Source organism: Sander vitreus, chromosome 7 (genome assembly GCF_031162955.1).
Source record: "Sander vitreus isolate 19-12246 chromosome 7, sanVit1, whole genome shotgun sequence".
Classification (NCBI taxonomy): Eukaryota; Metazoa; Chordata; class Actinopteri; order Perciformes; family Percidae; genus Sander; species Sander vitreus.
Window position 1 is genome coordinate 10,832,387 of NC_135861.1, and position 26,598 is coordinate 10,858,984.

The 26,598-nt window shown below is 40.6% G+C and overlaps 2 protein-coding genes across 4 annotated transcripts in view; one reads left to right on the plus strand and one right to left on the minus strand.

Moving 5' to 3' along the window:
- The window catches only part of LOC144520661 (uncharacterized), a 7,021-nt gene extending 2,540 nt beyond the window's left edge, over window positions 1-4,481 (minus strand). Inside the window, exons 1-3 of one of the 3 annotated variants that reach the window (XM_078254551.1) lie at window positions 4,320-4,481; window positions 2,730-3,393; window positions 1,854-1,982 (exon numbers count right to left, since the gene is read on the minus strand). In XM_078254551.1, the coding sequence (XP_078110677.1) occupies window positions 1,854-1,982; window positions 2,730-3,243 (643 nt within the window). In that variant the 5' untranslated portion in view covers window positions 3,244-3,393; window positions 4,320-4,481. Of the gene's footprint in view, window positions 1-1,847; window positions 1,983-2,729; window positions 3,394-4,319 lie in introns of all 3 variants that reach the window. The other 2 variants (XM_078254549.1, XM_078254552.1) reach the window with 2 other exon arrangements.
- Window positions 3,483-13,343, plus strand: dalrd3 (DALR anticodon binding domain containing 3). Its single transcript, XM_078254548.1, is given in 14 exon segments — window positions 3,483-4,573; window positions 5,745-6,052; window positions 6,540-6,571; window positions 6,574-6,852; window positions 7,355-7,413; window positions 7,563-7,664; window positions 7,771-7,835; window positions 8,168-8,226; window positions 8,375-8,457; window positions 8,645-8,771; window positions 9,666-9,724; window positions 9,912-10,028; window positions 10,134-10,202; window positions 11,081-13,343. Coding segments are annotated over 14 exon segments (1,713 nt in total). The 5' UTR covers window positions 3,483-4,339; the 3' UTR covers window positions 11,201-13,343.
- The last annotated feature ends 13,255 nt before the right edge of the window (window positions 13,344-26,598 follow it).

Genomic DNA, 26,598 nt, shown 5'->3' on the forward strand with positions numbered 1-26,598 from the left:
TCAGTGTCTTTATTTTCTATGTCCATATATACAAGGGAGCAAGGCATATAATATGTAGAGAAGGAAACTCGTCCTCTATAAAAAATAACGAGCGTGGCAGATAATAGCGGACAGACTGAAAGATAGTCTAAAAATATACATTTATGAACTACTGCTCTTAACTGAAACCATTCAATGAGTCACTTGTCATTTGCAAAAACGAACAGTTGTACACTTTGCATTAAAAGCGAGCAGTGGAAGTTAATATGACTTAGGAAATGTATATTGTAGCCCATGAGAGGGAGGAACAGAGTGAAAGAGATATTTACGCATCATACTCTAGCCTAGAAAATTGATCTTCATGGTAAATTTCCTGAGTAACATTATCTTCTGCTTACTTTTAAGGCAAAGAGTACAACTGTTAATTTGTGCAAATGATTAGTAGCTTAATCCTTGAATGGAATGATTATGACAGTTTCAATTCAGAGCAGTGGTCAGTTAATGTATATATTTAGGCTACTTACACATTCAGTCGGTCCGTGATCGTCTGCTACGCTTTCTCTCGCCGTTTCATTACAGCGGCCGTGTTTCTTTTCTTTTTATACAAATAATGTGTTTCACGTCATCATACTTCCACAAGAAGCTGCTGCTTAGTCTGTATCAAGTATGTACAATGCGTATTCTCCATTTTGGCATCAGTAAATCTGTGATCGACCTCGCAGTCTTTTGAGGAAAGCCGTGGACGCGCATCTATCTGAATTACCTCATCCTGGCTCAACCTAGTCGCTCCTCCTCAGCCTGGCTTGGCCTTCGTGAAACGCACCAAGCCAGGATGCACAGATTAGACTAGGTCAAGCCTCGCTTTATCAGTTATCCTGGATTTATATATTCTGCTTTTGTGAAACAGGCCCCGGTCTAATTCAAACTATGTAATAATCACAGAGATATTATATGTATATGTTGGTATACAATTTGACTAAATTACACTTCAGCAAGAAAGACAAGTGAGGAGTCCCATAGAAAGGGCCAAAAAGGGAAAAGGTGTCTGTAATGTGAATTTCCCTTTACTTGAACACTTTAATTAAACATAGTCAACATTCATGTTTAGATGTTTTGTGATCATTTTACCCTCTGCTATAACCCCAGATTGTAGCGTGGAATGGATCATTCAGTAACATTTAACCTGATGCTCATGTATTACTGCTTGACTAGTCTATGTCGACAACGTTTCATTTCCGGGATTGTTCAGGTGCCGCCAGAAATTCCGCTGGATGTCTGTCACCTTCCGCTTCCTTTGTGTTGGCATTTTAAACTCCAGATGATTTATGAGGACTAGGGTTAACTGCTCATCAGATCTCTGCAGGGTGAATTGAGACAGCTAGCTAGACTATCTGTCCAATCTGAGTTTTCTGTTGCACGACTAAAACAACTTTTGAATGTACACATGTTCCACCAAAACAAGTTCCTTCCAGAGGCTATTTTCCAGAGGCACCGTTGCTTCGTGCGGCGCTTAGCGCCACCCAAAACAATTGTGATTGGTTTAAAGAAATGCCAATAAACCAGACCACGTTTTTTTTCCCCATGCCGGAATGCTGTGTGGACTAGCCAGACCCTCCTTCGCAGCGCTGTGGAGGAAGGTCTGGCAATGCCAAACTAATGCTTGACAGATAATTTATGCTACTGCCCACTGACATGGTTTTAAAGTTTAACCAATGTTTGCTCTCCAAACGTTTTAAAATGCACATTTTTTTTTTCCGAGGGGGGTATGCTCCCAAGCCCCTCTAGAAGCTTAGTTTTTGGACCTTCTAAAATCCTGTATACGCCAATGCTAGTCTTAACACAATAATCAGTGAAACTGAAACACATACGTTTACTGGCGTTAATGGGCTGCAACTGTTCTGGTGGGCTGTACTGCTCGTCCTCTGCCTCCATTGAACTCAGATGCTTGTTAAGCTCCCTGTCGTCAACTTCGTCCCAAAGCCACAACCTCCTGATGCTCCTCGCTGACGTCAGGCGGCAGAAGTGGAGGCGGTGGTGGAGGTGTGGGACTCCACCACACCTGAACATATGAATTTTATTAGGGCTGCAACTAATGTTTATTTTCATTGTTGATTATTTTCTAGATCAATCGATTAGTTGTTTAGTCTATAAAATGGAGACAAAAAAATGATCAAAATAGTTGTCGATTAATTTAATAGTTTGACAACTAAGTTTTATATTGTAATTTAATCTGACTTTCCCTTTAAATTTCTCAAAAAACTGTACAGTAAAACCCAGGTCATAGGTTATAGTCAGGTCATCCTGAACAGGGATCAATTAGAAATGTCAGCTAACCTATGAAGAAAAGGTTTCATGACAGGTCAAAGATGAATATTTGATTTTGATATGATACATTTTAAACTCCCTTTTTAAATAAAAACAGTACAGTAGAATTACTTTTATTGCATTTGGATTCCATATGATCTCTAATACAATGTCGTTTTCACTTAGTATATCAAATGTAATAAATTATTGCTGAAATCATTTTTGGCCGCTCCAAGCACCCGTACCGTAACACCACGAATAGACGCGCATCAAACTCCAAGCGGAGGCTGGTTTGACTCCGTTTTGACAGTTTCGTTTTCCCGCAAACGACGGCTCTATTGACCGCAGTGTGTCGTCTGGGACCTCAGGACACTGGACACACGACAATGCATGTCATCCAAGTATCTTTCCTCAACACAGTAATAAGTGAAAACACATATGCTTACTGGTGTTAATGGGCTGCAACTGTTCTGGTGGGCTGTACTGCTCGTCCTCTGCCTCCATTGAACCTAGATGCTTGTTAAGCTCCCTGTCGTCAACTTCGTCCCAAAGCCCGACTACAACCTCCTGATGCTCTTGATCGCTGACGTCAGGCGGCAGAGGTGGAGGAGGAGGCGGTGGTGGGGGTGTGGGACTCCGTTGACGTTTCACCGGGTTCCCCACGGAGGCATTCCCGAAAACCCGGTGGCACAGCTCATAAAACGGCCAGTCGACGCGGTCGCTCCCGCAGCGGGTCTTCTGCTGGTGGTACTTGGTGTACTGCTTCCTCAGCGCCTTCAGTTTGCTGATCACCTGCATGTGTGATCTGTACACCCCCCTCTCCGCCAGCAGTTTGGTCATCCTGTTGTAAACCACAGAGTCCTTCACCGTGCCCGTCATCTGGTCACGGATCGCCTCCGACCCCCGGATGATCAAAAGTTCTTTGATTTCGTTCTCCTGCCAGTTGTGCATCTTCTCCATGGATGTAAGATCTTCTCTTTTGCTGCAGCGTCTCTCAACTTATTACAAACACCTCCCTTGTTGTATATTTGCGCCCTTTACGTCACATTTCTGCGCCGGAAGAAGACGTCCTCAAAGCTGGTCTATGATTGAGGATCACTCACTCAGTAGCTAAAAAAAATATATATATACTTCCATCAATCAAGAATGAAAGTATGATACTATTTTCTGTTTATGCTGGTGCTCTTCACATTTCAAGTTGTTGCCATATTAGTATTAATTACAACAAAGTCTTAGCGGTATTAAATCATTGCAATACATTATAAAGTTTTACCAAAGTAATTGTGCTTCACACAGATTGCTGTTATAAAAGCCTCCACTCTTCAGGTATTTTTCTCCTATTTAGCAACAAGAGCTTCAGTGAAGTCGGCCCTGATCATTGGGCTCAATGAAACACCGGAATGATTAGAAAGAGTAAATAACAACCTTAGAAACAGCAGGTCAGTAATATTTAGGTGGCTTGTGGTTAAATGCAGCTCATCATGAGGAATTCAACAGAAGATCAACATTTCCTTTGCTTTTCTAAACTCTTGAGCTGCTGTTAAATGTGAATTTCCCCAGTTTGGGATCAATAACGTTTATCTTAGCTTATGTAAAAAAAAAAAAAAAAAAAAAGAAGCAGCAACTTTTCCATTAGTGCTTGCACTAGAAAGAATAATTAAACATATTACAGACAAGTAGCCATATGTCCACATACTTTTGGCCATGCATTGCAGTTACTCTGCCACAAACTGGATGGCGCTATTAGGCAGAAATTATTTGGCATATTCCATTGGTCCAACACGGAAAGTTACCTCGGAAGAAACACGGATTGTACTTCACTAGTTCCACAAAGAAAAAACAGCCGATGCAGTCCTCATTTACAGCCAATATCTGACATCGATCAGTGATAACCCGTACGGCTGGAAATTGGCTTGTAATTCGACAGTGTTGGAACGTAGCATAGCCTGCATCAGCACCGATCAGTGAGACAGCGTTGGAACAGAAGATATGAGCAGGGTGTGGATGTGCTGCTGATAGCCTGGTAGCAAGCTCACCTGTGTATTTTGTGGTGGTGATGGAGAATATCGACGAGTCTTCGCTCCTCCGGATCACCCCTACCGTCCGGGCGCTGAGCTCCGCACTGCGGGGGAAGCGTGAAAATGTCCCCGATTCCAGCCGGGAAAACGGCGACAGGATCTTCCCTGAACCGGAGAAGCTTTGGTTCAAGGAGAGCAGCGCTAAAAACCTCCGTAACAGGGACTTCTTGTCGCCGACCACGATGCTTAACACGTTGTATGCGGACGGACAGGTTGGTTTGAGGGGTACTTGTTGGGTTTTCCAGTATTTTCTAACGGATTTATTGCTTATTTCGCGGTGTTTTAGACCGTATCATTTTCTGTTAACGCTATAGCTGCACCGAAAGAGCCATCTTTAAAACCCGTTTCATGAAACGCAATAGCCCCGGTGTTAAACATTGCTTGTTAACACGTCAAACTTGTTACACTTTGACATTTTATTATTCTACGTTACTCAGTAGTGTTCCTGGACAGTTGCTAAAAGTGTACTGTTTGCTGTGGAGCGAGGTAGCGATTTGTTCAGCGCAGTAATATATAGACGGAAGGTGTTTTCAACGGTTTAGAATTAGAACGTGACTCGGCCAATAGGAACTAGGGACCCCGGAACTATCTGCTTTAACGCTCAGCTGAGTCCAATCACCTGCCTCATTAGCAAGTTGAAGCTGACTCGAATCATACAATAAATACCCAAATCATACATATATGTTTGAGTGATACAACAGCTAAACACCCCGAATTGATCAGCGGCCGCTGACTTTGCCCCATCATGATCGACCAGACATTAACAGCCTGCAGCAGTAATTATTAACCCATGAGTTGCAGATGCAATATGGGTCAAACCACACGCACACGCACAGCTGCAAGTCAGAGACGCGAAGCTAGCTGTGCTGCGACTGAAACACACGAAGGCCTCTTCCAGAGCTCGTCCTGTCAGTCTCTCAAAGATATGACGATAACAAGTGTATGTCCGAGTGTAAATAATTTCACATGTGGGCGTGTTCATGCGTCCTTGTGTATGATATTGTTACATGTAGTATACATACATGTACGCTTGTATGATGATTTTTACAGATGCACTGATGTGGTTTGAAGCGGATACAAACATCTGATATTTTCCCACTGACACTGATATGCATCTTTGTAAATAAGCACAAATGCATGTGCAAAAGTGTTTCAGACAGGCATATCAGGTCAGAGCTATTAAGTATATTATTGGTATTGAATGACATACTAGTACGATATCAACTGATATCAATTGCATGCCAGTATACTGTATCAGACCACCTCCAGTATTAGTAATTACCTGAAATTCATCAATATTTTCCCCCTTCTCACACACCCACATATACTTTTGTTCATGTATGCATGTATATGGGTCTCTAATCGCTCCCTTTATCCGCCCAGGTCCCTCCAGCAGTGATGTCCAGGGTCCTGTCCCTCCGTGGCAGTGGGGTTCTCCCTGTGGCTGGTGGGGAGGTAATGGGTGAAGGGTTGAGGGTGAGGGTGGACCGGGCCGCAGCCTTCCGGTCTGTCCTGGCAGATGGAGCCACAGAGTACCTGAAGCCCTCAAGTCAGAGGCAAGGATGTGTGGTGCTCAACTGCCCTGCACTGCACCCTAAACCCAACACACCCACTCCTGAAACACTGACTCTGGGCCAGCTGAGGACTGTTCTGTTGGCTGACCACATGGGGGAGCTGTTGAGAAGACAGGGGTGAGTCTGTGGATTAATTCCAAATTCATAAATTGTTCACACACATCCACTTCCTATAGTTACTCTCACCTCTCCTAAACAAGCTGTGCTTTATATTTGACTTCTTTATAACAATGAATCTAGTGCAAAAAATATCAGTTGCCTAATGTTTTATTTGTTTTAATCATTTATCAAGGACAATTTAGGGACATTGGCTGGTATCTGCTTGTAAAATGGAAAAATGTGCTGCTTTTGCTGTTTTATCATTGTAAATTGAATATCTTTGGTTTTTTACGTTATTGCTTTGACAAAATAAGCAATTTGTATATGTCAGCTTGGGCTCTGGGAAACTTTAATGGGCATTTTCCGATATTTTCGGACATATTAAAGACCAAATGATCAGTCAGTTAATTGAAAAAGTAATTAGCGGATGAATTGCTTATGCAAAACATGTTAATTGCAGCCATACATTAAAACTGCTCAGTACCAATCTCCTTACCTGTCTCAGATTTGCAGTCTCCTATTGCCCCACTCTTCCCGAGAAAGTGACATCATCACCTTTCTCCGAGCTCTGGGCATCGATTGGCCGACAGCCCCGGCCAACTGGACCAATGAGGAGCGGGAGGAGAAGATTCAGGATGCGCTGGAGAACTCCCTGTACAGAGAAAGGGAAACAGAAAGAGGCAGGAGGACCAGCGGAGGAGGAGGAGGGAGCAAGGCGGAGGAGGGGGAGAACGAGGGAGCACTCAGGGTCAACCTGAAACGAGTGTTCCAGGAGGAGGGGCTGCTGGGATACGACCCCAGCCTTGGTACCTGCATAGGTAAGGCCGCAAGAAGATTTTGCTTTCATGTTACAAGATATGTCTGAGATTATTGCTTGCTACCCCAAAACAATAGAGCACTCAATAGTATAGTGCTCAAAGCTTTGAAAAGGGCATTTTAGAAACTTAACAGTAACATGTATTTACAGAAGCAATTAACTGGTTAGTTAAAGAAATACAGAGAAGAAAAAAAGTTGTGGTTTTACGGGGAGCTACGTGCTTAAAACACGTCGTCTGTGTGGGTCCTCGTGCCTTGTGTCTAATTTAAAACTAACTGCTCCATAGAGCTACTAGAGGTCAAAACTCCACATTACACAGACAAATAAGAGAGTGGTTACACGGACAAATAAGAGTGGTTAACTGTGGTCTCTGAATTATTACTTTAATACATTTGCAGAGTTGCACGTGTTAGTGTGGTAAGAGAAAATATTAGTAGGATAACAGATAGTTGGTACTGTATATTTACTGTACTGGTAAGAAATTGTTGGTGTATCTGTTTCAGTACACAGAGACAGTGTTTCCCACCTGGCGCAACTGGACCTCGCCACTGCCGACTGCACAGTAAGACACACACACACACACACACACACACACACACACACACACACACACACTATGCAGTATTTGCACACACATTGACGTTTTTCTTTTTTTCTCAGTAAAAAGAGAAACAAAGTATTGATTCCTATGTCCTTGCTGCCTTTCTATAGGTAGTCATGGCAACAGCGTTACATGTGACTTCCTGTCAGGATGAGTTCCGCCAGCAGCAGATAGCAGTGCTGTGGAGAGCCAGTGGAGCGACACATACACAGGTACACACACACACACACACACACACACACACACACACACACACACACACACACACACACTGCATTGTGTTCCTGTTTTTACCTGCTCTGCTCTCTGCGTCTGCAGAGACATCTGGTGTGTGGGCCTGTAAAGACTCCTGGTTCTCACCTCACTGCTGCACAATATCTGCAGTAAGAAACATCGCTTTATTTGTCTACTGTTGTTTCTCTTCTCTTGTTTTTTTTTCTCAACATTTCTGTCTTTATAGGTTCTCCCCAGTCTTATTCCTTCACCTTCTTTTCTCTGCCTCCACTTGCTCTGCCTAGCTCTCCACCAGACAGATGTTTATTATCGCTCTCACTAGGATCTTGTCTGCATTGTGAAATCGCAGTTCTAATTAAACTAAATTAAAAGAACACTAGTGGGTGGTGGCGGTGCTTTTCTTCATCTCTGTGTTATCACTATATTTTAGCCCAGCTGTCTGTGTAAATTAGGCTCCTATTGTGTCTTCCTCTACTTCCAGGCTGAGAAGAGGTCAGATGAAGGAGGCCTCAGAGATGAAGTATGGAGATCAAGTAGAAGGTGTGTGTGTGTGTGTGTGTGTGTGTGTGTGTGTTTAATTATATGCTCCTTACTTATCTTACTGACCTGACTGACACTTATGAGCATTAATTATAGATAAAGTTAGTTAACTGGAGTAAAATACCGCCTTCTCCTCGTCCTCTTGTAGGTCAGACATGGGATGACATCATCAGGGTCATGACCTCTGCCACTGTCAGATTTGAGCTGCTGTCAACGGTCCACACCAGTCCTGTGAGTCATCATTACAGCTGTGTGTTTGCACCTGAAGGTGGTGATGTGCTATGTGTGTATTTGTCCCAAAGGGCCATATTGATCAGTGAAAAACTAAGAACTGTGTTTGACCTGTCTCAGAAATTGATGACGGTTTGCTCTTTGATGTAATGAGTCGAGTCAGAATGATTGACAGCTGTCTGTTTAGGTGACACTGGACGTCCAGAGGGAAGGGGGAGTGTCTACCAAAGGGCCACGAGGAGGAGTGTTTGTGATGTATAACTGTGCCCGACTACACACTCTTTTCGACAGCTACGAGAGAGGAGTAGAGAAGGGTGAGAGTTGTGGTCTGCAAGAGATTCATTTTTCATTTCTCTGATCAACAACGTTACAAACAAAAATAATAACAACTCAGACCGCTGAGGCCTGGCGGTATTCCCTTAACCTCAGAACGGAAGACAAACCCACACTTAATAAAAGAAAATCCATATTTCAATTGAAAAGAAGCAGGGACAGCAAATGTGGGAGTTAACTATCATAAAAGTTCAGCAGGAGGGTGATGATATTTTCTGGTAAGTTACAGCCTGATTCAATTGCTCTCAAGTAAAAGTGTCTTATTAAGCACATTTTAAAAATCAATACAGACAACTAAACGTGATAAACTTGTACTATATAATCATCACTGTAAACAAATAAGACCATGATAGATTTTCTGCCAGTTTAAAATGCAGGACAAGGGTCAGTGGTGGTTTAAGGAAATTCCACTGTCTCAAATCAATGTCATGATTACCTATAGATGTTAAATGCTGCACAAATGATAATTAATAATTTTTTCTAATCATACGGGAAGACGTCTGTGATGTTTAAACAGAGATTATGAAAAGCTGTTCTTATAGTTCGAAATCACTCCCTTTTCTGCTACTTCATATTCAGCTACATTTATATACTTTGCAGATTTAGATTAATAATACAGTATATCATTATGATGTAATATTAGAGATTAAGATACAACGTTTGATCCTGGGGGGGGGGTTCACAAGCTACCCAGCAGATAAAGTATACATAAAGTGCCAACATAGTTTCATAGGCGCGGTAGAGACGCAGCTAAACATGTTTTTGTCAGAGTATTTTATTTGTTTTTTTTTTTAGAATAAAACAGATTTATAAAAGTCTTTGTTTTAGGATTGTGTCATATTATATTGATCATTTTTCTGACTGTTTATTTGCAGGTCTATACCCAGAGATTCCTGAAGGCTCCCAGCTAGACTTCTCTGCTCTGAAAGAAGAGGTACCATATCATTCTCTTCTATGCTATTCCGTTGTCACCCCTTCATTTCTTTAGATTTCTACATTTCTTTTGTTTTTCTTTCTTTCCATTAAAAAAAGATGTGAGACTATTAACTGTCCACTTCAGAAGTCCTCAGAGCAACATTTCAGTGTTGATCCTATCGGCGTCTCTGTGTTTTGACCGACAGGGCGAGTGGCTTCTCTTGTTCAATTACCTCATACCGTTCTCCGAGCTGCTGGACCAATCAGGACAAGCATTAGACTGTGAAGGGGGAGGAGCCAGAGTCAATATTAAGACGGAGCAGGTCAGGGGATTGAGATGAACTGATTACTGATCAAAGATGTGTGTAAAACCAAACTCGGCTGTTAAAGATGTTTATCAAACTCGTGTATGTGTTTGTGTTCCTCAGATCTGTAAATTTCTCGTGTCTCTCAGCAAAGACTTCAGCTCGTACTACAACAGAGTCCATGTGCTGGGGGTGAGGATGTATTTTCTGTATATATTCATATACGCTCATAAATAAAGTACAGTATATGTTTAAATGTATTTGTATGTATTTATTCACTGAAGAGGAATTGTGAGCCCAGGAGATGTTAACGCCTATTGTGAGTCTTTGTTTTTGTGGATGAATGTAAAGGCTTTTTTATGGTTGTGCGTCAAATCGATCCCCGCAGACCCTTCTGCGTCTACGCCGGACCCTACGCCGTAGCATGACGTGCACCTCTCAAAAAATGTAACTACACGTCGCGACGCACGTCGCACGGCCGTGGCTTGGTAGCGTTGCATTTCCCCCCCGACTCATTTCCTGGTTCTCCTTCTCCATAACAACAGGGGAGACACTTTGTTTCTCTCACTATGACTCTAGAGTCAGTTCTCGCGCCGAAGCTAATCGCAGTCACTCTCTCACTTCTTCCTCTACCACACACTCCCCACACACGCCGGCTCGACGCACACACCAGCGCACACAGCGAAAGCTCTGCGTGGAGCCTCCGCAGGACCAGAGAGAGAGAGAGAGAGAGAGAGAGAGAGAGAGAGAGAGAGAGAGAGAGAGAGAGAGAGAGAGAGAGAGAGAGAGAGAGAGAGAGAGAGAGAGAGAGAGAGAGAGAGAGAGAGAGAGAGAGAGAGAGACCTTCCTGTTGTACAACATATGGAGATTAGAATGTGATTACTGTTGCACAAAAACCAAGCCAAAAAGAACACCAGTTCAGTATGCTTTATTGTTATTATTACAATTGTTATATTGTTAGCAATATAAAAAATCGGTTTCTAAATCGGCCTTTTTTGCCAACATCCCCCTTTTTCCTTTATTTTTTTCTTTAACTCAACACTGTCTCTTTCTCTCGTCTTTCTTTCTAGGAGCCGTTGCCTCACCTCTTCAACCAGATGTTTTGTCGTTTGCATCTGTTGAGAGTGTTGAGAGAGCTCTACCACAGCGCACTGGACACCCTTAACCTTCCCCCCATCAGGCAACTATAGCCTCGATATCTTTCACTCATCTTGTGATCACTGTTGGCCCTACATCCCCACCCATCTCACACAAACACACACCCGCTTATGTTTTGCAATTGTAGTTCATCACATACACACTTCTGTTAGCAATGAAAATGTATTTAACTAAGACACATAGTCACCTTTCCCTCTTTTTCATAATGTTACAGCACAGTTTGTGGCTCTTGGTCAATAATGAGATATTGTTTTACCTGCCCACTGTCAGTGATAACTATAGCTTGACATACTATAACTGTTAAAATATTTAAAGGATGTCATTACCCACAAATAATGTAATGTGACGTCAGCAAACTCTGAACTCTGCACACTGAGTTCAGTTTGATCTGGGCGGATTGGTTTTGGTTTGTATGTTAAAGAAATAGTTTGACATTTTAGGAAGTATGCTTTTTTTGTTTCTTACTGAGAGTTGGAGGAGAAGATGAATACCTATCTGATGTCTGTGCAGTAAATATGAAGCTACAGCCAGCAGCTGGTTGACTTGGCTTAGCATAAAGACTGGAAGCAGGGGGAAACAGCTAGCCTGTCTCTTTGTCCAAAGGTAGCAATCAGCAATTAGCTGTTAGTTACATCTTGTAATTTGTACAAGTAGTGAAAACATTGGGCACTCAGAGAGCGCAGACCTCTGCCAAGGCATGCCCTCACAATGTAAATGCAGTGTCACTTTTCCCAGTCAGGAACTTATTTTTCAGATTATTCTGACACCACCATGAATGCAGCACACATGTCCTATCTCACAATGTCAACGAAAGTGAAAACTAATTTTTGTATCCACACTGTGATTCAGATCCGCTCCAAAATGTAACTGTTTCTTCCTTGGCCCATGCTACACCCTTCCACCATGTTTCATAAAAATCAGGCCAGTAGTTTTTTTTTGACAGACAGGCAGGCAAACAAACAACAAGCATATTTTCCAAAATGTCATTATTTCAGTTTTTGCTAAATCTGTACGGAAAAGATTTCCCTCTCATAAGCGTACCAACAGCCAAACGGGCCAAATCTAGAGTGTCTCAGTTAGCAAAGATGGGATGCTTTTTTTTCTGTTGAACCCCTACTTTGTAATTTTCAATACTGCTTTAATCATGTCACCATACAGGACATTCATATGCCCTTTGACCGAACAACCCACAAAACTGTGCCAGACAACTTGTTACTTTACTGATTTATGGTGCCAAAATCCCACCAGTTGTCAAGAAACCCCATCTAAACTGTAATACGTATTGTTAAACCTTCTGAATTGCTTCATTATTATCACAGTAACCCCCCACATCCTGACGCAAACAATCTCTCCTGTTTGAAACACGTCTTAGTCACTGCTTGTACAAAATTGTTTTGCTTTTATTAAGCCTTTAATAAACCGTTGAAGGCCCCATTTCATGTATGTTACCCACCATGTATTTATCAGTGCCACACAAATATTTATTGTCATTTTAAAAAGATTACAGAATATATATTCTGCTTATGAGTCTTAATTGCTGTGTTCATGTGTTATTCAGAGCCCTCAAATCACATATACTGCTTGACAAATCACAAATGTTCAATATCAAACAACATGTACCAGATATATATAACAGGTGTTCATAAGTTATTGACAAAAAACAGTACCTAGCAGCATTTAGGGCATTGTGCCATAATGTTAGGAAATGCATGAAAATAATATATATGAAAAGTTTTATGCCAAAAAATGTTATTTATAAATTTTGGTAATAAAAATTGATCCTTGAAATGTGAAATGTGTTCCCATTTCAGTTACCTACTGTCTTAAAATGTGCCATAGCTTGTTTTAACTCTGCTCCACATTATTTTGTAAGTTGGTGTGTTTTTTTTAAAAGTGAATATCTCATGTTGGAACAAAACCGTTAACGTACACAGGAATCAAATATCTTACTCAGTTCTCACTGCATGAAATGTTGTTTGACCCCCTGCAAATGTTGCTTGTCCCTGAATGGTCTATGGATTTTTGAATGAATTTTTTTTTTTTTTTTTTTTAACATTTTACTTTCTATAGTAAAGGGAATGGGATGTTTACAATATGCTCATTTATTTACAGTGACTGTCTTATTATCCAAGCTGTAATTACCACAGTATTAAAGCAGGAGAGATGCAGAATGAAGGACTTGGTTTTTTTTTCTCCCTACCTTATACTGTTCATTGTCTTGTTCATTATCTGTTACACATGTATATACTAGGTACAGTATGTTCACTTTAGCCAGTGGTGCGTTTCTCTTGCTGCCGTGTTTTCACCACTCAGGTCTCAACATCTCTGACCTCCCATCTCTCATTCTTTTCTCCCTCCTCTCTGCCACCCTAATAACTCCTATCTCTCTGCTAAGAACCCTCATATCTCTTTATCCTGTACTGTATTATACACTCACATTCCGAGCTTAAGCTTGCCTATTTTAGTGCCATGGACATGATGAAAATCAGTATGAAGAGTTTTCAGCTGGAAACCAAACAGCTACAAGATGACTCAAATGCTTATAGACATGTTTGCTGTATATCACACATACTGTAATGCAACTTTTGTGCAGTTTTTGAGAGGAAACAAGTACCAAAAACAGAAATAACACACACGCACATAGTTGTGCCTCTTACCCTCAACCCTTCCCCTTCTCAGCATAGAATCAAATCTGTACTTTCCAAGCTGTGTTAATTGTACATGTGGGGTCAATTTATTATTACTGACTATACTAACCGGTTGATGTTGTTGATCTGTAACATTTTGGCTTTTTTACACAGTCTTCTAATAATAGTTGTCTGATAAGTCCATAGCTGGAATAATTGGTTCTGTTTTAATTAACTGAGCATCACAGACAGATTGATTGCCATAATAATAATTGCTATCAGTGAAGAATTCCACCATGGTTAAGGTCACTAGCAGCAATTAGCATGTAGCCTAGATAGGAGACCATGCAGGCAATTACTAAAACCTCTAGATTTCATGGAGAGAAGATGGTAACTGAGCATTATTAGTTCATGTCTACAGTAATCCTGCTGCACAGCTGATTCCCAATTAGCTCAATTTAACAATGAAGGAATTAAACATTTTAATTATCCATTAAAAAAGATCACCACAAGCAACTTAGGAGGATAATTGTGTTACAATTGCCAATTACTTAAATTGTCCAATTTATTTATGTAAAACCATAACGTCTCACATATTCAATTAAGTATTCAATTAAAGCTCCTGTCCCTAAAATTATACAACAGCACTTTGTTATTTTCTGCATCTGTGTACAGTATACGTTTATATTCAGTGTCTCCATGCTATCAGTATGTGTGCAGACAGAACTTTGTTTCTTTAAAAAGAAAGGGGAAATTATTCACTTGATTTATGTGGAGTTTCCACAGACAAGATAGCCTCCACCTGTTGTGGCTGTCAGCTTATTCTTCCAGCATTTCTTCCAGGAGAGTCAGGAGAGTGAGATATGGTCCAAGACAATGCAGTCGTGATACGCCTGCCAGCACAGCACACAGAGTAATTGACTGACAGTTAACAATAATAGTAAAAGATCTCAGAGAAAACTGCATTACGACAGAATACCAAGTCAACTTTGATATTCGATTTGGAATAATGTTTTTAACTCCTGACATTAACAGCCCTAAACGTCGGCCAATATATGTGGCGAGCCCAGTTTAATGATGTTTCCTTCTTCCCCCAACCGTGCCTGTCCTGCATTAATGAGCTGCTGTCAGCTGTGTCTCTTTTAATAGATGAGGTAGTTATTACACACACACACACACACACACACACACACACACACACACACACACACACACACACACACACACACACACACACACACACACACATTAAAGACAAGATATGGACAAAATAAGCACATGTAGGTTTCAAAAATGGACATACAAGTGAGCAGGTAAAACTTGATTATTTTTAATGTAACATTAGCATTGCGTTTCATTTCCCAAATTAGCTCTTTACCTGGATTTCTCTGAGACTTGACTGAGACTTGAAATGATTTAAGTCAACAAGTTTAATGTTTTGCCCTTGTTAAATCATGGAACAATAAAAAGAAATAAGACAGCGCCAGGCAGGCCTTACTTAGCCACACACCCAGAAGCAAGAAAGGTCTCAGTTATGTAATAATGGTCTACAGCAATGTTAGTAGCTCTGTGAGGCTGTACTACAGCTTTGAAAGGAAAATGAGCAAGTTTCTTGTCATTTTAATTGTGCATTGGTGCTTGCATGCGTGCGCACACACACACACACACACACACACACACACACACACACACACGCACACACACACACACACACACACACACACACACAGATGCATGAGTCAGGTGATAAAGAGGTCACTGTTAGATTCTCATTTGTGCAATCATGTGCTCCCGGGTCCGTTGTTGTGTGCTTAACAAGAGCAACAACACAGCTGTTTCCAGCATTTTTACTCACTGTTTCTGCATATTTACATGAGTTATGAGAGCTATTATTAATCACGGCTGCACTGCAAATGCTCTCAATGCTGTTTGCTTCTTTCTTTGTCACTTCTTTAGAGATTGTGTATGTGAGCACAGCGCAAATGCCTTTATATGCATACCAGAGAAATTCACAGAATATATATATTCTAAAATATATTTTTGTCTGTATTATGTACATTTGTACCTTATGTTGGCGTGTTCAATCTGTTTTTTGTCATGTGTGTGCCATCTCTGAGTATGAAATCTCCCACAATACTCACCAAACCTGACATTATTAAACCATGCATTAAACACAACTGAAACACAACTGACTAGAAGGCATGTAAAGAAATGATGTAATGTCACTGCAGTACAACAGGTTCACCACATGGTGGAGATGTTTGGACAGGTTTTCAATCAGCTGACACCCTGACACCCAAGGCCTGAACCCAGTCAGACACACTGCAAAAAATCCCAAGCTGTAAAGGTGATGTACAGTAGTCTTTTTATTAGCGGTATAGTTTCAGGTCAGATGATGTCTTAAATGCAGTTCAAATAGTTTAAATACATGTTATATAGGCTTAGGATCATTAGAATATATATGGAAGCCCACTCCACTAAATTTTACTATGAGTGCAGCATTTCTTTTTTTTAAGATTATTTTTTTGGCTTTTTAGGCCTTCACTTGATAGGACAGCTTAGACATGAAAGGGGAGAGAGAGGGGGAACGATATGCAGCAAAGGGCCGCAAGTCGGAATTGAACGTGCAGCCGCTGCGGCGAGGACTGGGCTCTACCAGGTGAGCTACCCAGGCACCCCAAGTGCAGCATTTCTTTGAACATTTTAAATTATCATCATATATAGGCTATATATTTTAATTTTGGTGAAAACGGGAGGAGGGCAAAAATACCTGAATTATTAACCTGTGACTCTAGCTAAGTGTGATATGTGTGATGGACTTGTCGACCCTCTTCTTCTTTGGTGTAAGTAGCTGAATACAAGTGTGGTTCGGATCATGAGCTCATTTTTGTTTTTGTTTGTTTATCATTTTGGTATCTGCATCGGAACATCTCTAAATACAAGCACAGAGGCATACAGAACTGAACACACACAAAAGGGTTAGATTAGCAGCTGCTCAGGTTGCAATGTGTTTCAATTTTGCACTTTTGAATGGTTTCCATTTCCATTTTAAATACTAACTCCACTTTCATGTTGATCAGTTTGCCATTTCTGTTTTGGATGACATTGTCCTCACCTGGACAAGCAGCAAACTACAGCAGTAAGCGCTGCTGACTTCTCAGACTTCAAACATGCTTGATGTGAATGCACCGCATGAATCTTTTTTTGCAGTGCAGTTAGGGCAGGTCCAGGAGGCTTTATCCGTTTCATCTCCCTCACTACCAATCAGAAACTCCCTTTTGCAAGACCCCCGCTTGCTTGTCAATCACTCCCCTTGGGCTATAGGTTGGAGCGAGACAAAAGAGGGAGGAGAGCGGAGAAAGAGAGAGAGGATAAAACAGGACGGGCGGGTACGCGAAAGTGGTTGATAAACACAGGGATGGGATGTTAGAGAGAGCGGAGCATGTATTAGGCTAATCGCTGAGAGTGGATCCACTGTCTTGAAGAGGGATGAATGAATGGGGTCAGGGACGCCCCTGAGAATAAAGAGAGAGAGTGAAGGCTTGATAGAGTGAGAGAAAGGGGGATAACAGAAGGTAGGATAGAGTAAATGCATGGGGTGGAAATGGACTGACGAGAAATTAAATAACAGAGAGAAATGGAGAGGAAACATGGAAATGAGGAGTGTGCAAGACAGAGAGGAAGAGTTAGCAGGAAAGAAGCAGATAAAAAGAGAAGAATGGGGAAAGAGCATGAGACAAAAGTGTAACTGGGTGGAAGACAAGAAAGTGAGAGGAGATTAAAAGAGGTAGGGAATGAGAGGAGAGAGAGAGAGAGAGAGAGAGAGAGAGAGAGAGAGAGAGAGAGAGAGAGAGAGAGAGATAATACTGTACATAAGACTTGCTACTAGGAAATTAAACTAGACAAATGATGACAGGTGCTGTTTAATGACAAATAGTTACACTGCAAATTCCCTTTTTTTTTCATGCCAGGCCTAGTAGCTCGTCTGACTAGATCCTACCATGCCTCCTAAAGGAAACTCCAACAACAATTCAGAAGACATCATCTCTATGGCTCAGTCAGGCGCGTGAATTACTTGAACAGATGGACTTTTATCAAATTCTTATTGAACAACAGGAGAAAAATTTCAAATCCTGTGTTGAAATTCTTGTTGATTCCTCTAATAAAAGAGTGGGGGAGCTGCTGAGAAGTCAATGATCTCAGAGTCAGTCCGGAATTTAACCAAAAGGAATTACATGACCTTAAAAACTGCTGCAAGACATAGGGTGATGACTGCAAAGAGGCCAAGAATAATGTGGAAACCGTATGCAAAAGCCTTATCCAAATCAATGATAAAAATTATTATATAGAAGGCCAATCTTGAAGGAATAATATTGTCATTCATGGCACAGACGAATCAGTCAGTGAAAAATGGTCTGATTGTGAGGATGAAGTAAAAAAGCTTCTATCTGAGAAACTACAAATAGACCACTGCATAACTGAACTGGAGCGGGCCCACAGGACTGGAAAGCCTTCCCCACCTTCTACCAAGCCCAGCCCCATTGATGTGAAGTTTCTGCGTTATAAGGACAAACTGGAAGTTCTCAATAAAGCCAAAGCCCTGAAAGGCACGAACATCTTCATAAATGAGGAGTTTTCTGAAGCTGTTCGACAGAATAGAAAATAACTTGTCTTTGCCATGAGGGCTGGGAGATTGCTTATGACAAACTCATCGTACACCCACCATCCAAGAAACCTGCTCTGAAGCCTAGGCAGAATAAGGTCATGCCTCAGAGCTCTGAACAGTAGACACAATGCACCCCTCTCAACATATACATACATTGTCATATATCCAACGCCTTCTTAAACCCAATATGTATTTTAACATGTTAAACTACCCACTTCCATTCCCATGATGGACTGCAGTTGTCTTTCTTATCACTGTCATAACAATCTCTTAAATTCTACTGCTTATTGTTCCTGCTGTAAAAAAAAGTGTTACCATCTGAGATGCACACCAATTCATCATATTTACATCAAAAAATAAAAAGTATTGCAAATCTAAATCTTGTCTTTACATTGGAAATGATTCATTTACACAGGTCTCATCTACAGGTTTTCTTGGAATCCTGATAGATAACTGAGTAAGCTGGAAGAAGCATATTCATTTTGTTTGCACTTTGTTTTTTATTTCTAAATCCATTGGAATTATTGGCAAATTCCGAAGTTTGGTTTATCAGAAATGTTTACTAACTCTTTATTATAGCCTAAATGTATCCATACCTCATATATTACAATGTTATTTGGGGAGCTACTTATCCCACCTACCTTTATAAGCTATATACTCTACTTTTACTTTTATTTTGCAGAATTGCAACATTTAGCAGCAGGACTGACCATTCAGCCTCTCTCTTAAAGAGCTCAAGATCCTACCAGTCTTTAACATAAATTAGTACCAAACTTGTGTTTTTATTTCAATTTTTTTTTTTGCACCAGCAGTTTTCCCTTCTGATGCCTTGTGTAGGATTTTTTCAGTCTAATGCTGACGTTCCGTCGTGATATGCAGGGAATGGAGGACCCAAATGCAGAGAGCAGGCAGAAGTTTCGTTGCTTGAAGATTTATTTAACCCAAAAACCAGGGCACATATCAAAAGGAATCCAAAAATGCAAAAAACACAACAACAACAACAACAACAACAACAACAACAACACAAGGAGTCCAAACTGAGGCAGGCAAGTCCAGAATGCAAAAAGGAAAAGAGCAGGATATCAAAACGAGAGCCCAGAGACCACACGGAAGACTAACACACAAACACAGAGACTGGAACACAATGATCTGACACGAGACAAGGGCAACACAGAGGCTAAATACAGGAGGTAATGAGCAAACAAGGGACAGGCGATACAACCATAGACAGTATATAATACATACAACAGGTGAAACACATAAGGGCGGGGCAAAACAATCAGACAGGTGGGAAAACACAGGAAGTAAAACTAGACAAGACAAGACAGAAAACCAGACTACCAAAATAAAACAGAAAGAAACCTACACAATCGCCACAGTACAGAAGCATAAACAATCAATAGGAAAATACAGGAAACAGAAACATACAGGAAACAGAAACATATACAATCACAATCACAACACGTACATGGTTATAATACAAGATATGCCAAATATTTACACCTTCCAATGTTCCCTACAGGGCTCTGTCAACTCTCTATTAGATACAGGGGAGCACAGCTATGGAACAGTTATATCCACACTGCATTTCACTCAACGTCTGTCAAAAATCATAAAAATAGGCTTAGGACCTGTCTGATTAACCAAACTTAACTGTCTGTACTTATCTGAACTGTTCATATCTAATTTAGTTTGACCTTCCTGTCTCTCATAACCACACAAGTGGTCCACACATCCTCATTATATCTATATTCTTGTAATTTATTTTATGCCTTTGTTGTTTCATGTAGCCAACATTATGCTTGTTTTTTGAATTCCATGCTTACTTGTGTATCATTTGTAAATTTCAGGACATTTGTAATTGCTCATATTTCTTTTTCTCTTCCTTAGGTGAGATTCCTTCTATAAGCCCCAAGGGGTTTTCTTAATCTCACCTGCACAATCTTTCTTTTAATTTTATTTTCTTGTTGTGTTTCTGTTGCCTTGATTTTATTGTGCTAAAATCAATAATAAAACTTCTGGACATGCTGCCAGCTTTGTTGGAGCTTTGCTGAAAAGCTGATGAAAAAGCAACTATGCCAAACCCTGTGTGCAACAGTCAAAAATAGAATGATTAACCTGCTACAAAATGTCACCACTACTGTATTGTATACCCTGTTCACTCTGCTGCTTTTGATAGCTTTTGAAGACCAACATCACAAAGCAATTCTGAGATGTCGAAGCACTGAAGTTCTGAAACCACACTGTAATACAAAACAAACAAATTCAATCTTTAATATTCCTCAAAATAGAAACACTGGAGTGTCCTGGTCATGGTCCTGGTAGTGCTCCAACTACCAGTCAGACTTTTATTTCTGGAAAATTTGACAGCTAAAATAATTCTTACCACTCTGCTACTCTATATTATTTAATCTATTTATCTATTTCCTGTGTCCTTGTATCAATCAGTCCAAGGAGTTCTCTCAACCTCTGTATGTCTATCTGTGTGTTTTTCTGTGTGTGTTTGTGTGTGTGCGTGTTGCATTAACATTTATATGTTATCTTATCAAGAAAAGATGTTAATATGTTAATACCAAGTGCAAATGTGAGTTTCTGTGTGTTTCAGAAAGTGTGACTGTGTTTTCCTGCCTACATGAGAATGTGTATGTATTATTGTGTATGTTTGTGAAACACAGACACACAAACACAAGATAAAAGAAACTATGACAATGCAGTACAATGGGCTGTGAACCATTCATATCCTCCGATCTCTACCAGCAGTCAACAGGCAGGTTTATCTCCACTCTCCATGTGAGGAGATGCAGCTGGGTGTGACGTCCGCTTCATCGAGGCCTCTGACACATTCATGTCAACAGATTAAACACACTTCAAGACTGCACGCTGCTCATATCTTGGTGGCGTGGAAGCTAAGGCACTCTAATTTGAGCTGTTTTCATCCTCCACAGGCCTTCCTTATTGACTCACCAGGAAAGCTCAGAGACAGAAAGAGGAGGCTGCTAGAAAGGCTGGAGCAGTCAGGCAGGTGGTGAACCACTGCTGGTTTGGTCAGCCACACACTTTACATAATAAATGTAGCTTATGGCTTGTAATTTTCTTGATTCACATCTTGAGCCATTCCTGACTGGAGCTAACATTATGGAAGTACATTGACTACAAAAGATTTGAGAGCACAAAACTGCAAGTCAACATTTGAGACCGCACAGGCACAGACTCATAGATTTGAACGTGCAATCCTGATCAAGCATGCACCCACCATGTTTTTAACTCAGACCGCTGAAGTCCACCTTCACTTGAATCGAAATGTATTAGGAAGGGATATTTTAATGGCCACTATTAACAGGAAGAATTATTACATCAAGCATTACCTGTTTCCATGTTCATTTGGGCACCTGACTATTGTTTTAAAACAAACTTGAACAAGCGCGATTTTGCAATAGCTGCGTCCAGGTATGCGCAAGCATCCAAGCGTTCATGCATTCATACACGCAGAACCTCACAAACACTTGCCCTACATGCCAAATTTCAGCCTCCAAGGGCGAAAACTGTGTCCGCCAAAGGGTGGGGAAGTTTTTGTGGAGCCACCGAGCGAGTGCGCTATAAAGCTGCTGTTTGCAGCTAGAAATTGTGAACGTATCCTTTAAGTCAGGGGTCTTCAACGTTTTTTAGGCCAAGGACCCCTTAACTGAAAGAGAGACGTAGCAGGGACCCCCTACTACATATATTGTATCAAATGAAGTTGCATATTAAACAGGGCCTACAATAAGGTGTAGGGCGGCCTAAAGCCTTTATACCTTTTTGCATGGAATGATAAGCTATTAAAATAGCCTAACAATTGTTGGCATGATTTTGTAAATCATGTTTTAATGTTAAACATACATGTAGCACAATGAATCGTTAGGATGAACTGTATGTGTTGATTGTCTTAGTTCCTACCTTACATATGGACCAGTAAGCAGTGGGGATTTATATTTGCTAATAATATGTTGGATTCATGTTAAGACTTTTTAATTTTTGAAAAAAACTTTCAAAAGTTAACAAGAATTTGGAGGCCTCCCTGCACTGACTCCGAGAACCCCCTAGGGGCCCTGGACCCCCTGTTGAAGATCCCTGCTTTAAGTGTCACATATTATTCTGAGAGTCTAAGTGGTATTGTGGTATTCGGCATTTATTGTGCATTTGTTGAGGATTATTTTCAGCCACAGATTAATGCACATTTGGTGCACTTATGGGTTTTCTATGGCTGCAGGGCAGTGTGTGTGAGATTGGTTAAAAATATTGAATATCGCCATATTATTTTTTTCTGCTTTGAATACTAATTTGTGTCTGATTTGGTTTTTCCACAACAGTTCAATGACCTTTTTAATAATTATTAAAATAGCATCCATTCATTCTACCCCATTAAAAAATTTATTTTTTATTCAAAAGTGTTTCTGCTGGACACAAGATCTCTCCTACATCACTGAAAGGTCAATTCTCAGTATAAGAGGCTTCAAGTTTCTACATCACACTTTTGGAAGTTGCATATTGGACAATGATTGGTTTACAAATTACTTAAAAACATCACTCGTCACATAAAACTGAGATTTAAGGTGAGCACAGAGAAACTTCCCCCTTCGGCAGATAAATATTATAGTAGTAGTATTCTTCTAGTGTCAAACTCGGCACATACATCATTCTGCACAGTGAAGCTCAAACATCTTTGTGATGTAACAACAACCAAAACACATTTTTGAATGGAGGTTGGACTTTAAGATCTCTATGATGTTGCATTATTACTGTGTAGTCTCAATATGCCACCAAACAAATCTGAATTAGAAAAGCAATGTACAGTGTTAATTTTCTCCTTTAATCTGTATCAATTCAGAGTGCTAATATGGAGTTGTTTGGTGTACTGATGCACTGGAGCATGGGCATGGCTGCATACATACATACCGGTACCTCCAACAGCTATTTCATAACATTTCTGTCAGAAAGCACACGTGAATTCAGCAGAAACAGCACTGCACTTAAAATTGATTTAGTACGAGGATAAGAGTGAAACTGAAGGCAAGCTGCTGATATCGCTGTGGCTGCTAGTGTGTAATAATCTCTCAACAGCAGAGACTCAGCATTCTGCTGGATTCAACATGTGGAGTATTTTGTGAACCGTGCCCCTTCAATTAATTTCCAAAACAGTTGCAAATGCGCCTGACAAGTGCAGCATTGGTGTAAGTGACAGGCAGGAGATTGGTGGGGGTTTGGTCATGACGGGGGTGAAGGAGGGAAGGGTGGGTATCAGAAGCAGGGCCTGTGTTATACAATAATTGAATAAATTCAGAATTGAATTAAATTAAATCGTATAAATTAGGATTCTGGGTATACCTAATTGCTGTGAACTACGGTTACTTGCCCAAGGCTATGGCTCGTGGTTGGGATGGGGGCTGGGTGGAGGAGAGGCAGTGGCAGTGATGTTCTGCCCTTGGGAGAAATTATTTTGCAATGTTTTGTTCTTTTATAGACATCAAAAGGCAAAGGAACGGCCTGTCATCCATTCATTATACAGTAAATGAGGGTTAAATCCACTCCACAAAATCCTGTGCCTTTTCTGTTGTTTGGTGCATTCACACAGACAACATGATGTTGCTTGAAAGTAGAAATTATTTCTCCTACAGCTACAATGGAAAAAGATTTCAGTGGTCAGATCTGATCCTCAGAATCAAAGAGGGAGGGGTTTCTAGACACCTCTTTGCACTGATGTTTAACATCACCTTCATACAGAAGGCAATCCATTATAAAACCAATTTCTGCACCCACAGTGACAGAATATTGCCCCAAATTCAAGGACAGGCTATAATCTTGAGTAAGAGACAGACCCTGACCCAATTCTCATTCTCATTTCTTAATAAAGTATCGTCATAGCCATTTGAATCTATGCATGAACCAAACTAAGAGAAAAAAAGTAATCTTATGATCATGTGCACATTGTTTAACTGCAGCAGAAGTAAACAAGCAAGGTCAAAGGAAAATGGATACTGAAAAAGTAATTCAGCACAAAAATATAATGGAAGCAGAGTTAAATTAAATATTGTTTCGCAAATTCTGAATACAATTTTAAAATCTAAATCAAAATTATGATGATAAACTTTAAACTTTACAAAAGACAATAAATATGTCAGCCTTTTTACTGCTGATGATGTTTATAAGGCAGCTGTTCTCTGCACAGCTGTTAACTGGGTTTTAGGAGTCAGATTTTAGCCTGTCTGATTTCATCAATAGCTGCCATCCTCGAGAGGAAATGTTTGGCAAGATAAAGAGTTGCTCCTGTGTCAGCCATCAGAACCTATAAGGAACACATCAGCAAGTAGTTGGTTTAGATCAACTGAAATGTAGGCCTACAACATAAACAATTAGAAAATAGCGCCCAATATTGAAGGTTGAGATAAGATAATCTGAAAATGTTTACATTTATGGAAATGTGGGCAAACCCGGTTAATAAACAGTGTATTCAGTCATTAGGAGGGGATATTGTTCTCTTTTGCTACTTTATGATTTATTCTATTTATGCTTTGAAGTGTCTTTTTAAAAAAAAATAAAAAATTTGGCCAAAGCAGCTCAAAGTCTAAAACGTTTCCACTGTGTGTGTCTTTGGGGCATCCGTTAACTAGGTCCCTCCCTCCCACAGCGGAGATGGTCAGATTTAATCTGATAAACTCTTGATGCAACAGCTGTCACCCAGACCCGGCCTGTCTATGACCAAACCCCCCCCCCTCCCCTCTCACTCTCTCTTCCCCTCCATCTCTGCTTAATGCCTCTCAGCCTCTATAGCTTTTGTCCATATCCGGGCGTCTTTCAGTACTCATTGTGTGCATGTGATGTACTTAGGGAAAAAAACAAATATGCGTAACCCCAAGCGTGCATGTAGCCATGTAGCCCCCCCCCCCACACACACACACACACACACACACACACACACGCACACTGTCTATATTCTACTGTTAGATTTTTTTTTTTAGCAGATGTTCTGAAAGAGATTGAAAAACTATGAGTGGGCCGCATGGACATGTAGTGTTCTGCTGAAAGACTTTGGCAGATGATGTACACAACATTCAGTGTTGTGGAGATCGAACCTTTGACCTTTTCATTATGGCAGAGTGTGACTGGATCAACCTGCCGCCCCATTCTCCCAGTAAACTCTACTTATCTTTGCTGGTGGATTACAGTGGCATTAAGTAATCTATGACTGTTATAAGATGGGTGAGAAGCTTTTGTTCTGTTAAAGCCAGAAAGTCAGAAATCTCAGCATAATTAGGACATTGGTAGATAAATAAACCTACCCAGCTCCCCTGCAATTTTGTACCATGAGATGTTTTTATACTGTACCTTTTAAACCTACTGGAGTACTCAGCAACGATCATCCTTGCAAACTCCACCCAGAAGGTTACTGTACTTTCAAACAGTACAACCCAGTGGCTGGGTTAGCGCAGATGGTAGAGCAACTGCACATATGTAGAGGTTTATTCCTAGCTGCAGAAGGTCAAGGGCTCAAGTCCGACCTGTGATGGGTTCCTGTCTTCCCCCTTTTCTCTCCCTTCTGATCAGGGACTTTTTCAGGGAAGAAATTAAGCCCCCAGAACTTAATTTAGACCGTGGTCCCTGTGGTCGAAAAGTTCCTGCCGTCAAAACACACCTAATGTTGTAACATTGCAAGTCTGTTGCCAAGACATATCAAGTAAGTGGACCTTGCACCTGGGGTATTTACCACATTTATGTATCCCTGAGGCCAACAATGAACCTCCATGCTCAAACATCAAGTAAAGCTTGCTGTCAGGTATTTTGATGAAATATACTGCACATCAAATAATAGTTAGTACTTATTTATGATCATTTAGGTTTCATTTTGTATCATGGAAGAAGAGCAGATACCTAACTCAGCCCAAATATTCAAATGAGCACACATGCAGAGGCTGACACAGAAGTTGTGCATATTTATATTACACTACTACAGTACTTTATCAGTTGTCATATAGTCTGTTGTTGGTATCTTTATGTCAAATTTAATTTAATGACTAGTTCCCACTGTAAACTGTATCTTTTCCTGTGCGTCTCAGGCTTGAAAAATGAACAACCCTTTTCCATTTGTGTGTTTAGTCTGAGCAAG